Source organism: Bos grunniens, chromosome 11, assembly GCF_055505025.1.
Source record: "Bos grunniens cultivar Pamir isolate PY7600 chromosome 11, Bosgru_T2T1.0, whole genome shotgun sequence".
NCBI lineage: Eukaryota > Metazoa > Chordata > Mammalia > Artiodactyla > Bovidae > Bos > Bos grunniens.
Window position 1 is genome coordinate 37,013,419 of NC_141175.1, and position 14,388 is coordinate 37,027,806.

The 14,388-nt window shown below is 47.5% G+C and overlaps 1 protein-coding gene and 1 non-coding gene across 2 annotated transcripts in view; one reads left to right on the plus strand and one right to left on the minus strand.

Moving 5' to 3' along the window:
- The window catches only part of TOGARAM2 (TOG array regulator of axonemal microtubules 2), a 59,114-nt gene extending 49,566 nt beyond the window's left edge, over nt 1–9,548 (plus strand). The window contains exons 19-20 of the mRNA XM_086326142.1: nt 3,777–3,863; nt 9,067–9,548. Of these exons, the coding sequence (XP_086182268.1) occupies nt 3,777–3,863; nt 9,067–9,323 (344 nt within the window). The 3' untranslated portion in view covers nt 9,324–9,548. The remainder of the gene's footprint in view (nt 1–3,776; nt 3,864–9,066) is intronic.
- TRNAS-GGA (transfer RNA serine (anticodon GGA)) lies at nt 71–143 on the minus strand. Its single transcript has one exon. It is a non-coding gene; the product is annotated as a tRNA-Ser (tRNA).
- Nucleotides 9,549–14,388: the final 4,840 nt, after the last annotated feature.

Here is a 14,388-nt window from a genome sequence, read left to right on the forward strand (position 1 = left end):
TATTTTTTTCTGTGTATATTTGTGTACAGTGTCATGATAATATTACACATTGAAATTTGCATCCTGTTATCTTCCTGACCCAGGGATCGAACCTGGGTCTCCTGCATTCCAGGCAGACGCTTTAACCTCTGAGCCACCAGGGAAGCCCCTTTTAAAAAGCAGAGCATGAGTATTTACACATAATTATGCACTTGAGTCACTTTCAACAGCTCCATCACATGCTATGTCATAGCTTGTATTTTTCTGTTTTGGTGGCTTATTCCCAGTTTCCCTGCAATGAACAGACCTAGATTTGGTGGCCACAGAGAATTCAGGTGTGTGATATAACTTAAAGGTGGTGGTGGTGATTTAGTCACTAAATTGTGTCTGACTCTGCAAGTCCATGGACTGTAGCCCCCCAAGCTCCTCTGTCCATGGAATTCTCCAGGCAAGAAAGCTGGAGAGGGTTGTCATTTCCTTCTCAGGGGATCTTCTCAACCCAGGGACTGAACCCGCATCTCCTGTTTGGCAGGCAGATTCTTTACCACTGAGTCACCTGGGAGTCATAACTTACTGAGTCTTGTGCTTATTGTTGGGAGCCCAGTTTGACTCCAGTGTCTTTGCTACCACTGTTTATGATACCATGTTTGTTTTTTTTTCATGCTTTCTTAAAAGCTCTTCTCTGGCTTCCCAGTAGCCTGGGAATGACATGGCCTGGTAGCCTTGGAATCACGTTGAATGAGACAGGTGTGAGGCCTGCTAGACCTCAGCCCACTGTAGAGAGGGGAGGCTCATTGTAGGCTCAGGGAGGCCGAGATGACTGGCTTGCCAGCCCATGGCTAACTTCTCTATACTGAAGGCTTTGCTTTCCCTTTTGTGTGGACAGCACCAAGGCCAGTGTGGCTTCTTATGGTATGTAAAAGGAGCCTATGAAAACTCTGTGTTAGTCTAATTGAGCATGGATTTTTAAGTTTTTGAAAGTTAGATTCCAGCCTCTTAATTGAAGAGGATTCAATTAAGGTTGCTGAGGTTCATGAAGGTTGCTGGGCTTTCAGAGTATTTTAGGGTAATCATAGTAATAGTAGCAACAATAACTTATATTTGCATAGTAACTGTCTTCTCAAGGCAGTATCCTAAGCAGCTCTATGTGGAAAGTACTAATATTATCCCCATTTTATAGATGGGTAAACTGAGGTTTAGAGAGGGTGACTTGTCCAACATCTCACAGTGAAACATGGAAGGGCCAGGGTTCAGACCCAGGCGATCTGGACCCAGTGTACCCCCTTAGCCACTGTCCTTTACTGACTCCCAGTAAACCTAGGAGTGACACAAACGGTGAGCTGTCACTATGGAAGTAGTCAGAGGCAGAAAGGCAACTACTTGGGGTGTTATCTGGGGGTGCATAGACCAGTTTAGGCCAACTTAGTGTGTCTGCTTTAGCATTGCCTTGCTGTCCATAAGCATTTATTGGGCATCTGTTGTGTGTCAGGCACCATGGGAGCATGGGCTGGCACAGATGTCCCCTGGCTGTGCATTTTCAAGTATTCCCCAAGATCTCCACTTCTCTTGGGCTCTGGCAGGTCATATCAGTGGCCAGGGGTGGGGAGGTCTAGCGGCACCCAGAGAATGTTCTGAACTGAGTGTTGATGGGGGAGAGCAAGGGGAAGAAGTCCTTGTTCACAGAGGTGAGCTCATGGCTATCATTAGCCATGGGTGGGGTGACAACCAGAAGTACCTGGAAACAATAATGCAGGTGATGTTGATATAAAAATCTATTCTTACACATTTATAGCTTTACCAGGACACCCTGAGACCACTTCTTGCTAACTGAAATATTCTAGAACCTGGTATCTCTTTTATCTTTCCGAACAAATTATTTTACTCTGGAACTTTTGCAAGTTGCAGAGATGCACAGGATGTACATGTATACATTTTCCCCTCTGTGTTTCTTACAGGTCTCAGCAGGGAAGCAAGGGAAGCATAAGTTAGCTCTTAGCTAGAATGGCTGCCTGAAGGGAAAAACAAAGCTTTGATTGCCCATCTCTGGGGATGCTGAGGCTCGGTGCTGAGGCATGGAAGGAACTCAGAGAAGGTGGAACACGCCTGGAAAAACTTCCTTAGGCAGGTTGCTCATCTCTGTCTCCTGCAGAGAAATCTGGCCTTGAGATGGTCAGCTCCTGAAACAGGACACCCTTGCTGGGTGCACCTCACCTCCCAGAGCCACATCCCTGAAAAATGCATTTTGGTCCTTGCTCACCTCCCATGGAATTCTGCTGTGCCTGCAGTGATTGCAGATACTGAGAGCTATGTGTGCTGGGCACCTCCTCAGATCTTGAAGGGGCAATCCAGGAGTAAAAGGAGTCCATTCCTGCCTTGTGTATTGTCTGGGTTAGCACCCCTTTCTCAGGTAAAGGGCCACTGGCTTCATCTTGCAGATCTTTGGTGAAGGATACAGGACTTCAAGTGTAGTAGTTTGGGAAACCAGGAGGTGTCAGCTAGAATGGGGAAGAGGGAGCAGCTTCTGAAATCAGTAGCTGTGGGATCTGGCTGGAGTTTACTTTAGAAGTACAATCAAAGAAGATCAGTGAGTCTCTTTATCCCCAGAACATCCCCCAGCCCATTTTCTGGGGCTTTATCATTAGTGGTCCATCTCTAATAAACACTCCTTTAAAAGGGAGAAGAGCTCCGGCCCCAGGCTTCACCCATGGGTAAGACTGGGCTGCTGAGTATAGGGGTGCAGGAAGGTTATAAACTACCGAGAGATCACTTGTGCCCCTCACCATCCCCAACCTGCACATTCCCTCCTCTGATCCTACCAGAACCAGCCAGGGCTTCTGCTCCAGATAGGGTGACCGACCATCATGGTTTCCCAGGGATGCAGGGCTTTCAGTGCTAAAATGGGGAAGGTCCTGGGCAGATGGAGACATGTTGGTCACCGTAGCTCCAGAACCCTCAGGCTCCTGCTTACATGAGCATGGAGCCTCCCCCTCTCTGTAAGAGTTCATGATTGAGTGTCCGTCTCTTTGTCAAAGGAGTCTCTTGAAGGAAAAGAGGAGCAGGAGGAGGACCAGGTTTCATTTAGTTCTTAGCTCCATGCCTGTTACGTAGTGGATATCAGTAAATGTTCAGTGTGGAAATAATTGACCAGCCAGCTGTGGGTATGTTCTATTGGTTAGAGCCCAAGTTCAGGCTTTGAGGAGATACATGTTTTCTGAATTCTGATCCTAGTTATGATTATGGCTCAGTGCCTCAGTTTCCACTAAAACTATATCTCTATATCCACATCTGTATCCATTCATCCATCTTTCTCTCTATATCATTCATCTATCTGTTTTCTCTTAATATCATCTATATCTATCATATGCTTTGTCTATCATCTACCTATTATCTATATCTATCATCTATAATACTGATCTACCTCTCAATTATTTAGCTATGTTGCTTTCTCTCTCATTTACCAATCATGCATCTATCATCAGTCATCTATATCTATCTACTTATTTTTCTCTAAAGCTCACAGCAGTTTTGAAGAAATATAGACAATATGAACCAGATCTTCTGGGAGTAAATGGGGCCAATGTGGGTGCCAGTCTAGCTGTCATAGGCCACTCACTGTTCCTCAAACACTCCATGTACATTCACTATTTTTCCAGGCACCATTGTAACCTGAAAAAATTAATCCAGCTTCCCAAAGGGGCTCTTCCCTATGAAGGTGCGGCGGGTACCTTGCCCTGAACAACTGGTGCCTCTGCTCAGGCCACGGCATCATGACTGCTGACACTCTCCTTCTCTTCCAGACAACCTTGGCCTTCTACAAGTGTTTGCTGGGCGGGTGCGCTTCCTGAGTGGCCGTGCTATGCTTGATGTCATGGAACGTCTGGCCAGTGAGTCCCAGCCTTCCAGCCCATCTCTCTTCTTCTCTCCTGGCATGTAGTTGAGCCACCCACTTAGACAAAAAAAACCATCAAATAATCCTATAGACCATTTAAAAAATGTGATAAGCTGCTTGTTTAAAAAAATGTATTATTTATTTATTTAGCTATGTTAGGTCTTAGCTTCGGCATGAAGGATCTTCGATCTTCCTGTGACCGGCAGGATTTTTTCTTTTTTAGTTGCTGCATGCGGGATCTATAGTTGTGGCATGTAGGATCTAGTTCCCTGACCAGAGATTGAACCTGGGCCCCCTGCCTTGGGAGTATGGAGTCTTAGTTCCTGGACCACGAGGGGACTTTCAATAATCTGCTCTTAAAAAATAATTCCAGAGGTGCTCAGTATGTGTTGCCTGCCTGAGGGCATCATTCCCGCTCCTCTGCCCACCCTCATCTCTTGCTCCTGGTCTTACCTCTGCACCCTGGTTCAATCCTCCCAGGGCCCCTGGAGTGGCCCCTTACTTCCGGTCCAGGTGCCAGGCCTGCTCTGAACAGATGGCCTGAGTGAGATTGGGCTGGGGGCTACGATGCAGCTTCAGGGCCAGGTTGGGGTGCCCTGAAGTGAGAATGGGGTCATGTAGCACCTTGGGTATCAGACGATGAACCCTTTCCTGTTACTCAAAATCAGCATTCTCTGATTGTATAGGTACTTTATGGGCCCCAGAGGTGAGTGGATATCCATTTACTGTAAATATTATCCATCTATTTCCAATTGAGCTCAAAAACAAGAGTTTCTACGTAGTTCTTCTATTAACTCTGTGTCAGCCAGGAACAGGGAAGAAAACTTCAATTGTCACAAGGCATGGACTAATAATAGCACAGCTTAACACGGGAGTAAATCTTCTGTTAATTACTTTAGCTGCCTTTTAAGCTCGACTTTAATGGCATTTTCCTCATGATGCTGGGACTGTCAGCTGGGGGGACACCCAGCTCCCCTCAGGCAGGTGAATGTGGACTGAGAGTGGAACTGAGCTTTCTGGGGCCAGGGTGTAGATGTCTCACTGCCAGAGGGGAGAGTCCAGGGGAGAGGCGTCTTGGGGGGAGGAGTGGCTGAGGTGTGACAGATTAGGGGGAGGTGAGCCCTTTACCCTTTGGTGGGGTCAGGGAGCCTGGGCTCAGCTGCCTGGGATAGTTTTCACCTCCATGTTCACAGGAGAGATTCAGTGGAGATTTAGGAAACCTTTGAGTTATTTGTTGTTGTTCAGTAGCTCAGTCGGGTCTGACTCTTTGCGACCCCATGGACTGCAGCATGCCAGGCTTCCCTGTCCTTCGCCATTTCCTGGAGTTTGCTCGTGTTCATTGAGTCAGTGATGCCATCCAACCATCTTGTCCTCTGTCACTCCCTTCTCCTTCTGCCTTCAATCTTTCCCAGCATAAGGGTCTTCTCCAAAGAGTCAGTTCTTCATATCAGGGGGCCAAAGTATTGGAGCTTCAGCTTTAGCAGTAGTCCTTCCAATGAATATTCAGGGTTGATTGCCTTTAGGCTTGACTGGTTTGACCTTCTTGCTGTCCAAGGGACTCTCAAGAGCCTTCTCCAGCATGACACTTCAAAAGCATCAGTTCTTCAGCACTCAGCCTTCTTTATGGTCCGACTCTCACATCCATATGTGACTACTGGAAAAACCATAGCTTTGACTATATGGACCTCTATTGGCAAAGCAATGTCTCTGTTGTTTAATATGCTGTCTAGTATGGAGGGTTAATCGGATGATTCGTTTTCTTTCCCTTCCCTCTGGCTGCCCCTGACTCCTCCCCCTTGCTCCCCCCCACCCAGTCCCTTACCCCTTTCCCTCCCCTTGCCCCTCCCCTCCCTTGTTCCTCCTCCACCACTTGCATTCCTCCCACCTCCCCTTGCTCTGCGCATCTCCCTTTGCTCCTCCTACCCTCCCACCACCCTTGGGCCTGACCAGGTGGCTTCATGGTTAACTGTGCCCTTCCTTCTCAGCCTGTTTCCAGCACAGGTAACATAACTCTCACTTCTTGGTTCCCATGTTATGACGTCAATGTGGCTGAGTTGGCTCCTTTGGTGCAGTCCTGCCTTCCCAGGAATGAGGACCTCTTTGACTTTGGAATTTTCCAGAGTCAGTTTTCGTTCCAATCCCTAAGAAAGGCAATGCCAAAGAATGCTCAAACTACCACACAATTGCACTCATCTCACACGCTAGCAAAGTAATGCTCAAAATTCTCCAAGCCAGGCTTCAACAATATGTGAACCATGAACTTCCAGATGTTCAAGCTGGTTTTAGAAAAGGTAGAGCTCAAATTGCCAACATCCGCTGGATCATGGAAAAAGGAAGAGAGTTCCAGAAAAACATCTATTTCTGTTTTATCGACTATGCCAAAGCCTTTGACTGTGTGGATCACAATAAACTGTGGAAGATTCTTCAAGAGATGGAAATACCAGACCACTTGACCTGCTTCTTGAGAAACCTGTATACAGGTCAGGAAGCAACAGTTAGAACTGGACATGGAACAACAGACTGGTTCCAAATAGAAAAGGAGTAGGTTAAGGCTGTATATTGTCACAGTGCTTATTTAACTTCTATGCAGAGTACATCATGAGAAACGCTGGACTGGAAGAAACACAAGCTGGAATCAAGATTGCTGGGAGAAATATCAATAACCTCAGATATGCAGATGACACCACCCTTATGGCAGAAAGCGAAGAACTAAAGAGCCTCTTGATGAAAGTGAAAGAGGAGAGTGAAAAAGTTGGCTTAAAGCCCAACATTCAGAAAACTAAGATCATGGCATCCGGTCCCATCACTTCATGGCAAACAGTTGGATAAACAGTGGAAACAGTGTTAGACTTTATTTTTTTGGGCTCCAAAATCACTGCAGATGGTGATTGCAGCCATGAAATAAAAAGATGCTTCCTCCTTGGAAGAAAAGTTATGACCAACCTAGATAGCATATTAAAAAACAGACATTACTTTGCCAACAAAGGTCCGTATAGTCAAGGCTATGTTTTTTTCAGTAGTCATGTATGGATGTGAGAGTTGGACTATAAAGAAAGCTGAGTGCCAAAGAATTGATGCTTTTGAACTGTGGTGTTGGAGAAGACTCTTGAGAGTCCCTTGGACTGCAAGGAGATCCAACCAGTCAATCCTAAAGGAAATCAGTCCTGAATGTTCATTGGAAGGACTGATGTTGAAGCTGAAACTCCAATACTTTGGCCACTTGATGTGAAGAGCGGACTCATTGGAAAAGACCCTGATGCTGGGAAAGATTGAAGGCAGGAGGAGGAGATTGAGGAGGAGAAGGGGATGACAGAGGATGAGATGGTTGGATGGCATCACCGACTCAATGGGCATGAGTTTGAGTAAACTCCGGGAGTTGGTGATGGACAGGGAGGCCTGGTGTGCTTGCAGTCCATGGGGTCGCAAAGAATTGGACACGACTGAGCGACTGAACTGAACTGTGTTACTGGGCATGCCCCAAGAGGCCCGCAGTGTGGGGTACAGGAACCCTGAGGGTATGGCCAGAAAGTCAAGATACACATTCCATGGAAGATGGCACAGGGAAGGCCTCAGGCTGAGCTGAGGGGGGCCAGGCCATTCTCGCTGGTTCACCACTGTCCCAGGCTGGCTCTGAAATCACAGGGGCACATGCTGCAAAGTATCCTGGGGGATTGGATGAAGTTGAGTTGATGAAGGAAGGACAAATTGGGGGTCTCTCTAAAAAATAAAACTCCAGACCAGCCCCTGAAATGTGGTACTCCTAGAAATCTGGGGCAGCGAGCAGTGGGAAGAGGGTGGGCTTGGGAGTCAAGGCAGGCTTGGCTTCTGCCTTCTGCCCTTGTTAGCTGTGGGGTCTTGGGCCATCTCCTTGACCCCTGAGTGTTGGTTTCCTTCTCTGTGAAACAGACGACTGTCCTGCCTCTCAGGTGAGAGTGAAATGGAGTCACGATAGAAACCTCTGAGCCCCGGGCTCAGGCTCAGGCAGTGCTAGTTTCCAGGGTGTGTCTCAGCTCAGGAAAGCTTCCAGTTTCTTTGCCCATAAATAAATCAAGTGCTTCTCTCAGCAGTCTTTGCCTTCACCAACACTTATCCTTTGGCAGAATGACACGCAGAGTGTGCTGATTGTCAAGCAAGCATTGTTAGCACGAACGCACTTTAGTTGATGCGACCAAAGCTGAGGGCTCTAGCAACCTGTCTGAAGCGGCGTGGGGTACCCCTTGACATGGCCTTGACATTGGGGGCAGCCCTGGCACTTTCTGTGTGATGGAGGGCTTGCTGGCAGGTTTTAGCCTGTCTCTGAGTTTTCCAGGGTTTAGAGAAGGCAGGGGGCCTGGGGTAACCAGATTTGGAGGGTTCATCATTGGAATGAACGACTCTGAATGAGGATCCATGCAGAGCTTGATGGTTTACAAAGCACGTTTGTGCCTCCTGAGTTACTACTGGGCTTGTCATGAGATTTGGCATTGAGACACCAGGGAGGCCATGATGGTCTTATCTCCTGCTGGCAGTTTTATTTTCCAGAATGCTTCATTTGAGAGAATCCTGATCTTTCTTCCTAGAACAAGTTTTCTCTGTGTGAGTTCTCCTAGGTGGTAATGCAGATTAAAGCACTTCTAGGGCTAGCTTCTCCGTCATGTGCATACCCGCACAGGCAATTCACCTGCATCTATTATCTAACAATCTCAAGACTTTGGTTCAGAATTCTTTTCCTCACTTTACAGGTTAGGGGATAGGCTCAGACAGGTTGGGTGGCTTTCTCAAGCTCACACGGCTAGTAAATAACAGAGAGGATTGCAGTCCAGATGTGCCTGCGTCTTCCCTTTGCCCTGGGCTTCAGGGACCAATTACTCTGTCACAGGCTCTGAGCACTTTTGCCTTTGCATACCCCCTCCTCCATAAACCAACAAACCCAAAGTTTAAAATTATATTTTATGATTGGTTGATATGAACTCAAATATAGAGCAGGTTAGACAACTTCATACTTTTTTTTCCTTCTGATTTTAAAAGAATTTAAAATATTTCCATGGGTCCTAAAGCAAGTTGTGAGCCCTAGGTCATGTGTCTAATGACCCAGGCAGTCGGCCCCCTGGGTTGCCTGCCTTTTGGAGGACAGAGTTGGTGTCCCCTTCCAAGAGAAGGCGGTGAGAGAGGGAGAGAGTGCCTGATTCAAGTAACTGTCCCTCTTTTCTGTATGACAGTGATGGTGGCCTCGGTTTACCCCCGAAAGCCTCAGGCTGTGGAGCGCCACGTCCTTCCAGTCCTCTGGTACTTCCTGAACAGCATGATGGGGAACGGCGTCCTGCCCGGGCACAGGGGGAATGTCCGCAGGGCCGTCTGCCGGCTGTGCAGGAGCCTTCAGGAGCAGATGGGCTCCCGGCTGCAGGACTTGGCTGCCGGCCAGCCAAAGCAAGTCCTCAAAATGCTCCAGGAGCTCTTAGACACAGAATCCCTGTGAGGAAGCCCCGAGGTCATCGACAGGGGGAAGGCATCCAACAGCCGGACAACTGGCAGCTCAGGCCCCTTTCTTCTGGGTTAAAGGTGGATCTGGGATGGGCGACTGTTATTTTTATCTTATTTTATTTTTTATGATGGAATAATCTCCTGGTCTATTTTCCCTTAGAGTTCCAGATGTATATAATATATTTTGAAGTAGAAATAAAAGAATTGCTTATTTTTCTAAGGTTTTATTATCTTGTATTTTTTTCTTACCTCCGAGAATTTTTCAATAGTTAGGTTTGTGCCAAAGAAAACAGAACGCGATATGGAAACACCCTAAGTGCCCAATTTTGGGTGAATGGATAAAGATGATGCAGCACACGCGCTGCCCACACGTGTAACGTATGTGTGCACCTGCACACACACACACACACACACTGTAATACTAAACCATAAAAAAGATGAAATCCTGCAACAACATGGGTGAAACTTGGAGGTATTACGATAAGTGAAATAAATCAAGTGGAGAAAGACAAATACCTTAAGATTTCACTCATCTGTGGAATATGAAAGAACAAAAGCAAAACAAACAAACGAACAAACTAAACAGAAGCAAATAGTTACAGAAAACGGAGTACTAGTTACCATAGAAGAAGGGTTGTAGCGGGGATGGGCAAAAAGGGGTAAGAGGATTAATCGTAAGGTGATGAAAACCTTTGGTGGTAAATTCATTGTAATGTATAGAGAAGTCAAAATATAGTATTGTACACATAAAGGATGTGTACCTGATGCTGGGAAAGATTGAAGGCAGGAGGAGAAGGGGACAACAGAAGATGAGATGGTTGGATGGCATCACCGACTCGATGGACATGATTTTGAGCAAGCTCTGGGAGTTGGTGATGGATGGGGAAGCCTGGCGTGCTTGCTGTCCATGGGGTCGCAAAGAGTTGAACATGACTGAGTGACTGAACTGACTGACACACAAAGAATCCAAGAAAGAAAACAAAACATGGCAATAGTAAAACCAGTTGCTGATGCTACCGAGACAAAGAACTAGGGAGAAAAAGTGTGGCACAGACCCCTCATGTGGCAGACCATGTTGCAGCATAGCTCCTGTCTGTGAAAAGCTGGAGAAGCCCTGCTGCACCCAGAGACCCTGAGCTGGTCACTCAAATCCAGCGTCATAAGCCTGATGTGGGGTGAACGCAAGCATCTCTGGGAGCATCCTGCTCCTGCTTTACAATATCTTCAGTGCGGCATCTGCTGGTCCTGTGGGAACCTTTTATTTTATTTTATTTTATTTGTGGGAACCTTTTAAAGGATCTAAAGGCAAGGAGAGTTTGATACTGACATTGGCATTACTAAAAGCCTTCTCTGGAAGGTGACTTTCTGGCTAGTTTCTGAAGAGGACTAGCTTATGTTTCACACTTGAAACTTTTTTTAAACTCTATTCACTTATTTATTTTTGGCTGTGCTTGGGCTTTGTTGCTGCACAGGGTTTTCTCTAGTTGCGGCGAGCAGGGGTGCCCTCCAGTTGTGCTGCAGGGGCTTCTCATTGCAGTGGCTTCTCCCGTTGTGGAGTACGGACCCTAGGGCACGCGGGCTTCAGTAGTTGTGGCACTCGGGTGCAGTAGTTGTGGCTCTTGGGCTCTAGAGCACAGGCTCAGTAGGTGGCACACGGGTTTAGTTGTCATTCAATATGTGGGATCTTCCTGGATCAGGGATCAAATCCATGTCTCCTGCATTGGCAGGTAGATTCTTTACCACTGAGCCACCAGAGGAGCCCTCACCCTTGAAACTTAAAGGACTGGATGAAGAATAAAGCTCCAGATGTGCAGATGTCTTGTGGGAGCTCTGAAACCACACAGGTTAATCTGGCTGGGTCAGATCATGGAGTTGGAGAGGTGTGTTGGGTGTGGGCTGGCCCAGAACACAAAGGTGGAGCCACTGATGGAGCGATGAGAGAATGGGAGACGGGGTCCTGGCAGTGAGAGGGGAACAATGTCTCAGGCTGGGGTTCTGGACACAGTGAGCGTGGCTCTGTCTTGCCTAGGGCCAGTGACAGGTTGACGACAGTATGACCAGGAAGAATTAGAGCTCAGATCATAACCTCTAACACATGGTACAGTGAAGGCTGAAGGGGCAACATCCCAGTGCCAACCAAGGAGCCATAGCACCTCTGGGGCAGATCTGAAGGCAAGTCCCCGAGGCCCAGCTTCAGACCAGCAAGTTTTCTGGCAGGCCCACCAGTGGACCCCTCTCCACTGTCACCCACCCCCAGGTTCAGCATCAGGTCCACTTCAGTGTTCTGAGCCCCTCCTGAGAGTATAGCCCAGAGCAGGCTGGGAAGCTTTGAACCAACTCAATTATTTCCAAACCCCTGGATGCCCCCATCTGGGGAAGCCTCTTTTTCATTATGTGGTGTTGCCACTGCATAACTAGGCTCTCCCCTCCCCTTGGCATAAATGCCCTGGGGTGAGGCTAGCCATGGTGCAGTCATCCTGGGACTTGGGCTTTTAATAGGCGGCTTAAGTGTGTGGGTAATTCCAGTCCCAGCCTGAGCGGCTTCTCACCTCCTTGTGACCTTTGCTGGGGCTTCCCCCTGCACCACCTCGCCCTTTGTTGATTCTGACTGCTGCTGCTGCTGCTGCTAAGTCGCTTCAGTCGTGTCCGACTCTGTGCGACCTCACAGATGGCAGCCCACCAGGCTCCCCCATCCCTGGGATTCTCCAGGCAAGAACACTGGAGTGGGTTGCCATTTCCTTCTCCAATACATGAAAGTGAAAAGTGAAAGTGAAGTCACTCAGTCATGTCCGACTCTTAGCGACCCCATGGACTGCAGCCCACCAGGCTCCTCTGTCCATGGGATTTTCCAGGCAACAGTACTGGAGTGGGGTGCCATTGCCTTTTCCAGTTGATTCTGATTGCCTGAGGTTAAAGACCTGCTAGCTGGTGAACCCATGAAAGATACCCAAGAGGCTGATTTTACACAATTTAATTAATTGAGTCTGCTTGGACTCTAAGTAGGCTTTTTCGGTTTGGTTGGGAGACTGACTTTTTCTGCTGGTCCAGATCCTAGAGCCTTAGGGACTTCCTTGGCATCCAGTGGTTAAGACTTCACCTTCCCATGCACGGGGTGAGGATTCAATCCCTGGTTGAGGAGCTAAAATTTTTTTTAAGAAAAAAAAAGTTCCTAGAGCCTGTCAGAACATTTCAGATTTTTTTTATAACTATAAACATGCGTGCTAGGTTGCTTCAGTTGTGTCCGACTCTTTGTGACCCCATGAACTGTAGCCCTAGCCTGCCAGGCTCCTCTGCTCATGGGATTTCCCAGGCAAGAATACTGGAGTAGGTTGCCCTGCCCTCCTCAAGAAGACCTTCCTGACCCAGGGATGGAACCCGAGCCTATTAAGTCTCCAGCATTGGCAGGTGGGTTCCTTACCACTAGCGCCACCTGGGAAGCCCGATAGAACTGTAGGAGCTGAGGGATTTTGAAGGCAGAAGTTAAACTCAGAGACATTGCCCTGTCTTCCTGCACTTGTTCTGCCTTCTGTCTTCAAACCGGAAGCTTTCCATCTCCTATACTTTGTACCCATCCTCATAGTTGGGTGTTTAACTGAAAACATCTGAAAAGCAAAGAATAAATCTTTATGTGTGGGTTTTTTTTTTTCCTTCACTATCTTAGGATTTAATCTAGTCTCTGGGCAGCTGGGCTCTGCGGGTGACACTCCTGGCACAAATCAGTGGGGAGGGGCTAGATGCTTCTGGGTGCCTCAGGAAATTATGTGGAACCTAGGAAAATGGTAGAGATGATCCTATTTGCAAGAATAGAGAGGCGGATGTAGGGAATGGATGTGTGGACACAGGGTGGGGCAGTGGGGTGGAAATAAGCCAGGAGATTGTGATTGGTGTACTGCCATGTGTAAAGCACCCAGCTAGTGGGAACCTGTTGGACAGCACAGGGAGCCCAGCTCTGTGATGACCTGGTGAGATGGGATGGAGCAGGGTGGGAGGGAGATCCAAGAGGGAGGGGCCTATGTACATATACAGCTGACTCACTTCATTGCACAGCGGAGGCTGGCGAAACGTGGTAGAGCAACTATAATCCAATTAAAAAAAAAAAGTTCCTGAATCATTACTTTTAAAGCCAAGGGAAGACAGTTTATTTGTAACCTGGGCCTGTCAGGAGTGCCTGGAAGAATGAGGCTTATTGGGAATGAAGACTGTCCTGAAAACACGGCGGGTTTGAGCAGAGCCCACTCCATTCTTTGCTTGGTTGTGTGCAGCCAGGAGCTCTGCTTACAAGATGCCCTTGGGGTGGGAACACAGCCTTGAGCAATGGAAGAGCTTTTCCCTCTCTGTCTGTCTGTCTTTCTCTTTCTCCAGTGTCAGAATCAAGGAACAAAGGCTTGTCTTCCTTGCTTGGGAGTTTTTGACATTTTCTTACAGGCTCCACTTCTCTTATTCTCTCTTCCCTGCTTCATTTCTCGTCTCCTGAGTGAAGAAATGTTTCTCCATTCTGATTACACTTCAGAATCATCCAGTGAGATCTGAAAAAATGCTGAGGTTTGGGCCCGCCCCTGGGGGTTTTGATTCAATCCATATGGGGTAGGGCCAAGGCAGCTGCTTTTTCTGTTTTTATTTATTTATTTATTTATTTTTTGAACTTTTATTTTTAAAAAATTTTTATTTTTTTTAAAATTTTATTTTATTTTTAAACTTTACAATATTGTATTGGTTTTGCCAAATATTGAAATGAATCTGCCCCAGGTATACATGTTTGCAGGATACAGAAGTGAGAGGGGTGGGCGGGAGGGTGGTGGGGGTGGTGATGGTCTGAGGCATGGGGAGTGTGGGGAAGGGTGATTGGAGACTGGAGATACAAGACTGTTGCTCTGTGCAGGTTCAGCTAAGCTACATGCTTCTTCATGGGCTGCTGCTGCTGCTGCTAAGTCGCTTCAGTCGTGTCCAACTCTGTGCCACCCCTGAGACGGCAGCCCACCAGGCTCTCCTGCCCCTGGGATTCTCCAGGCAAGAACACTGGAGTGGGTTGCCATTTCCTTCTCCAATGCATGAAAGTGAAA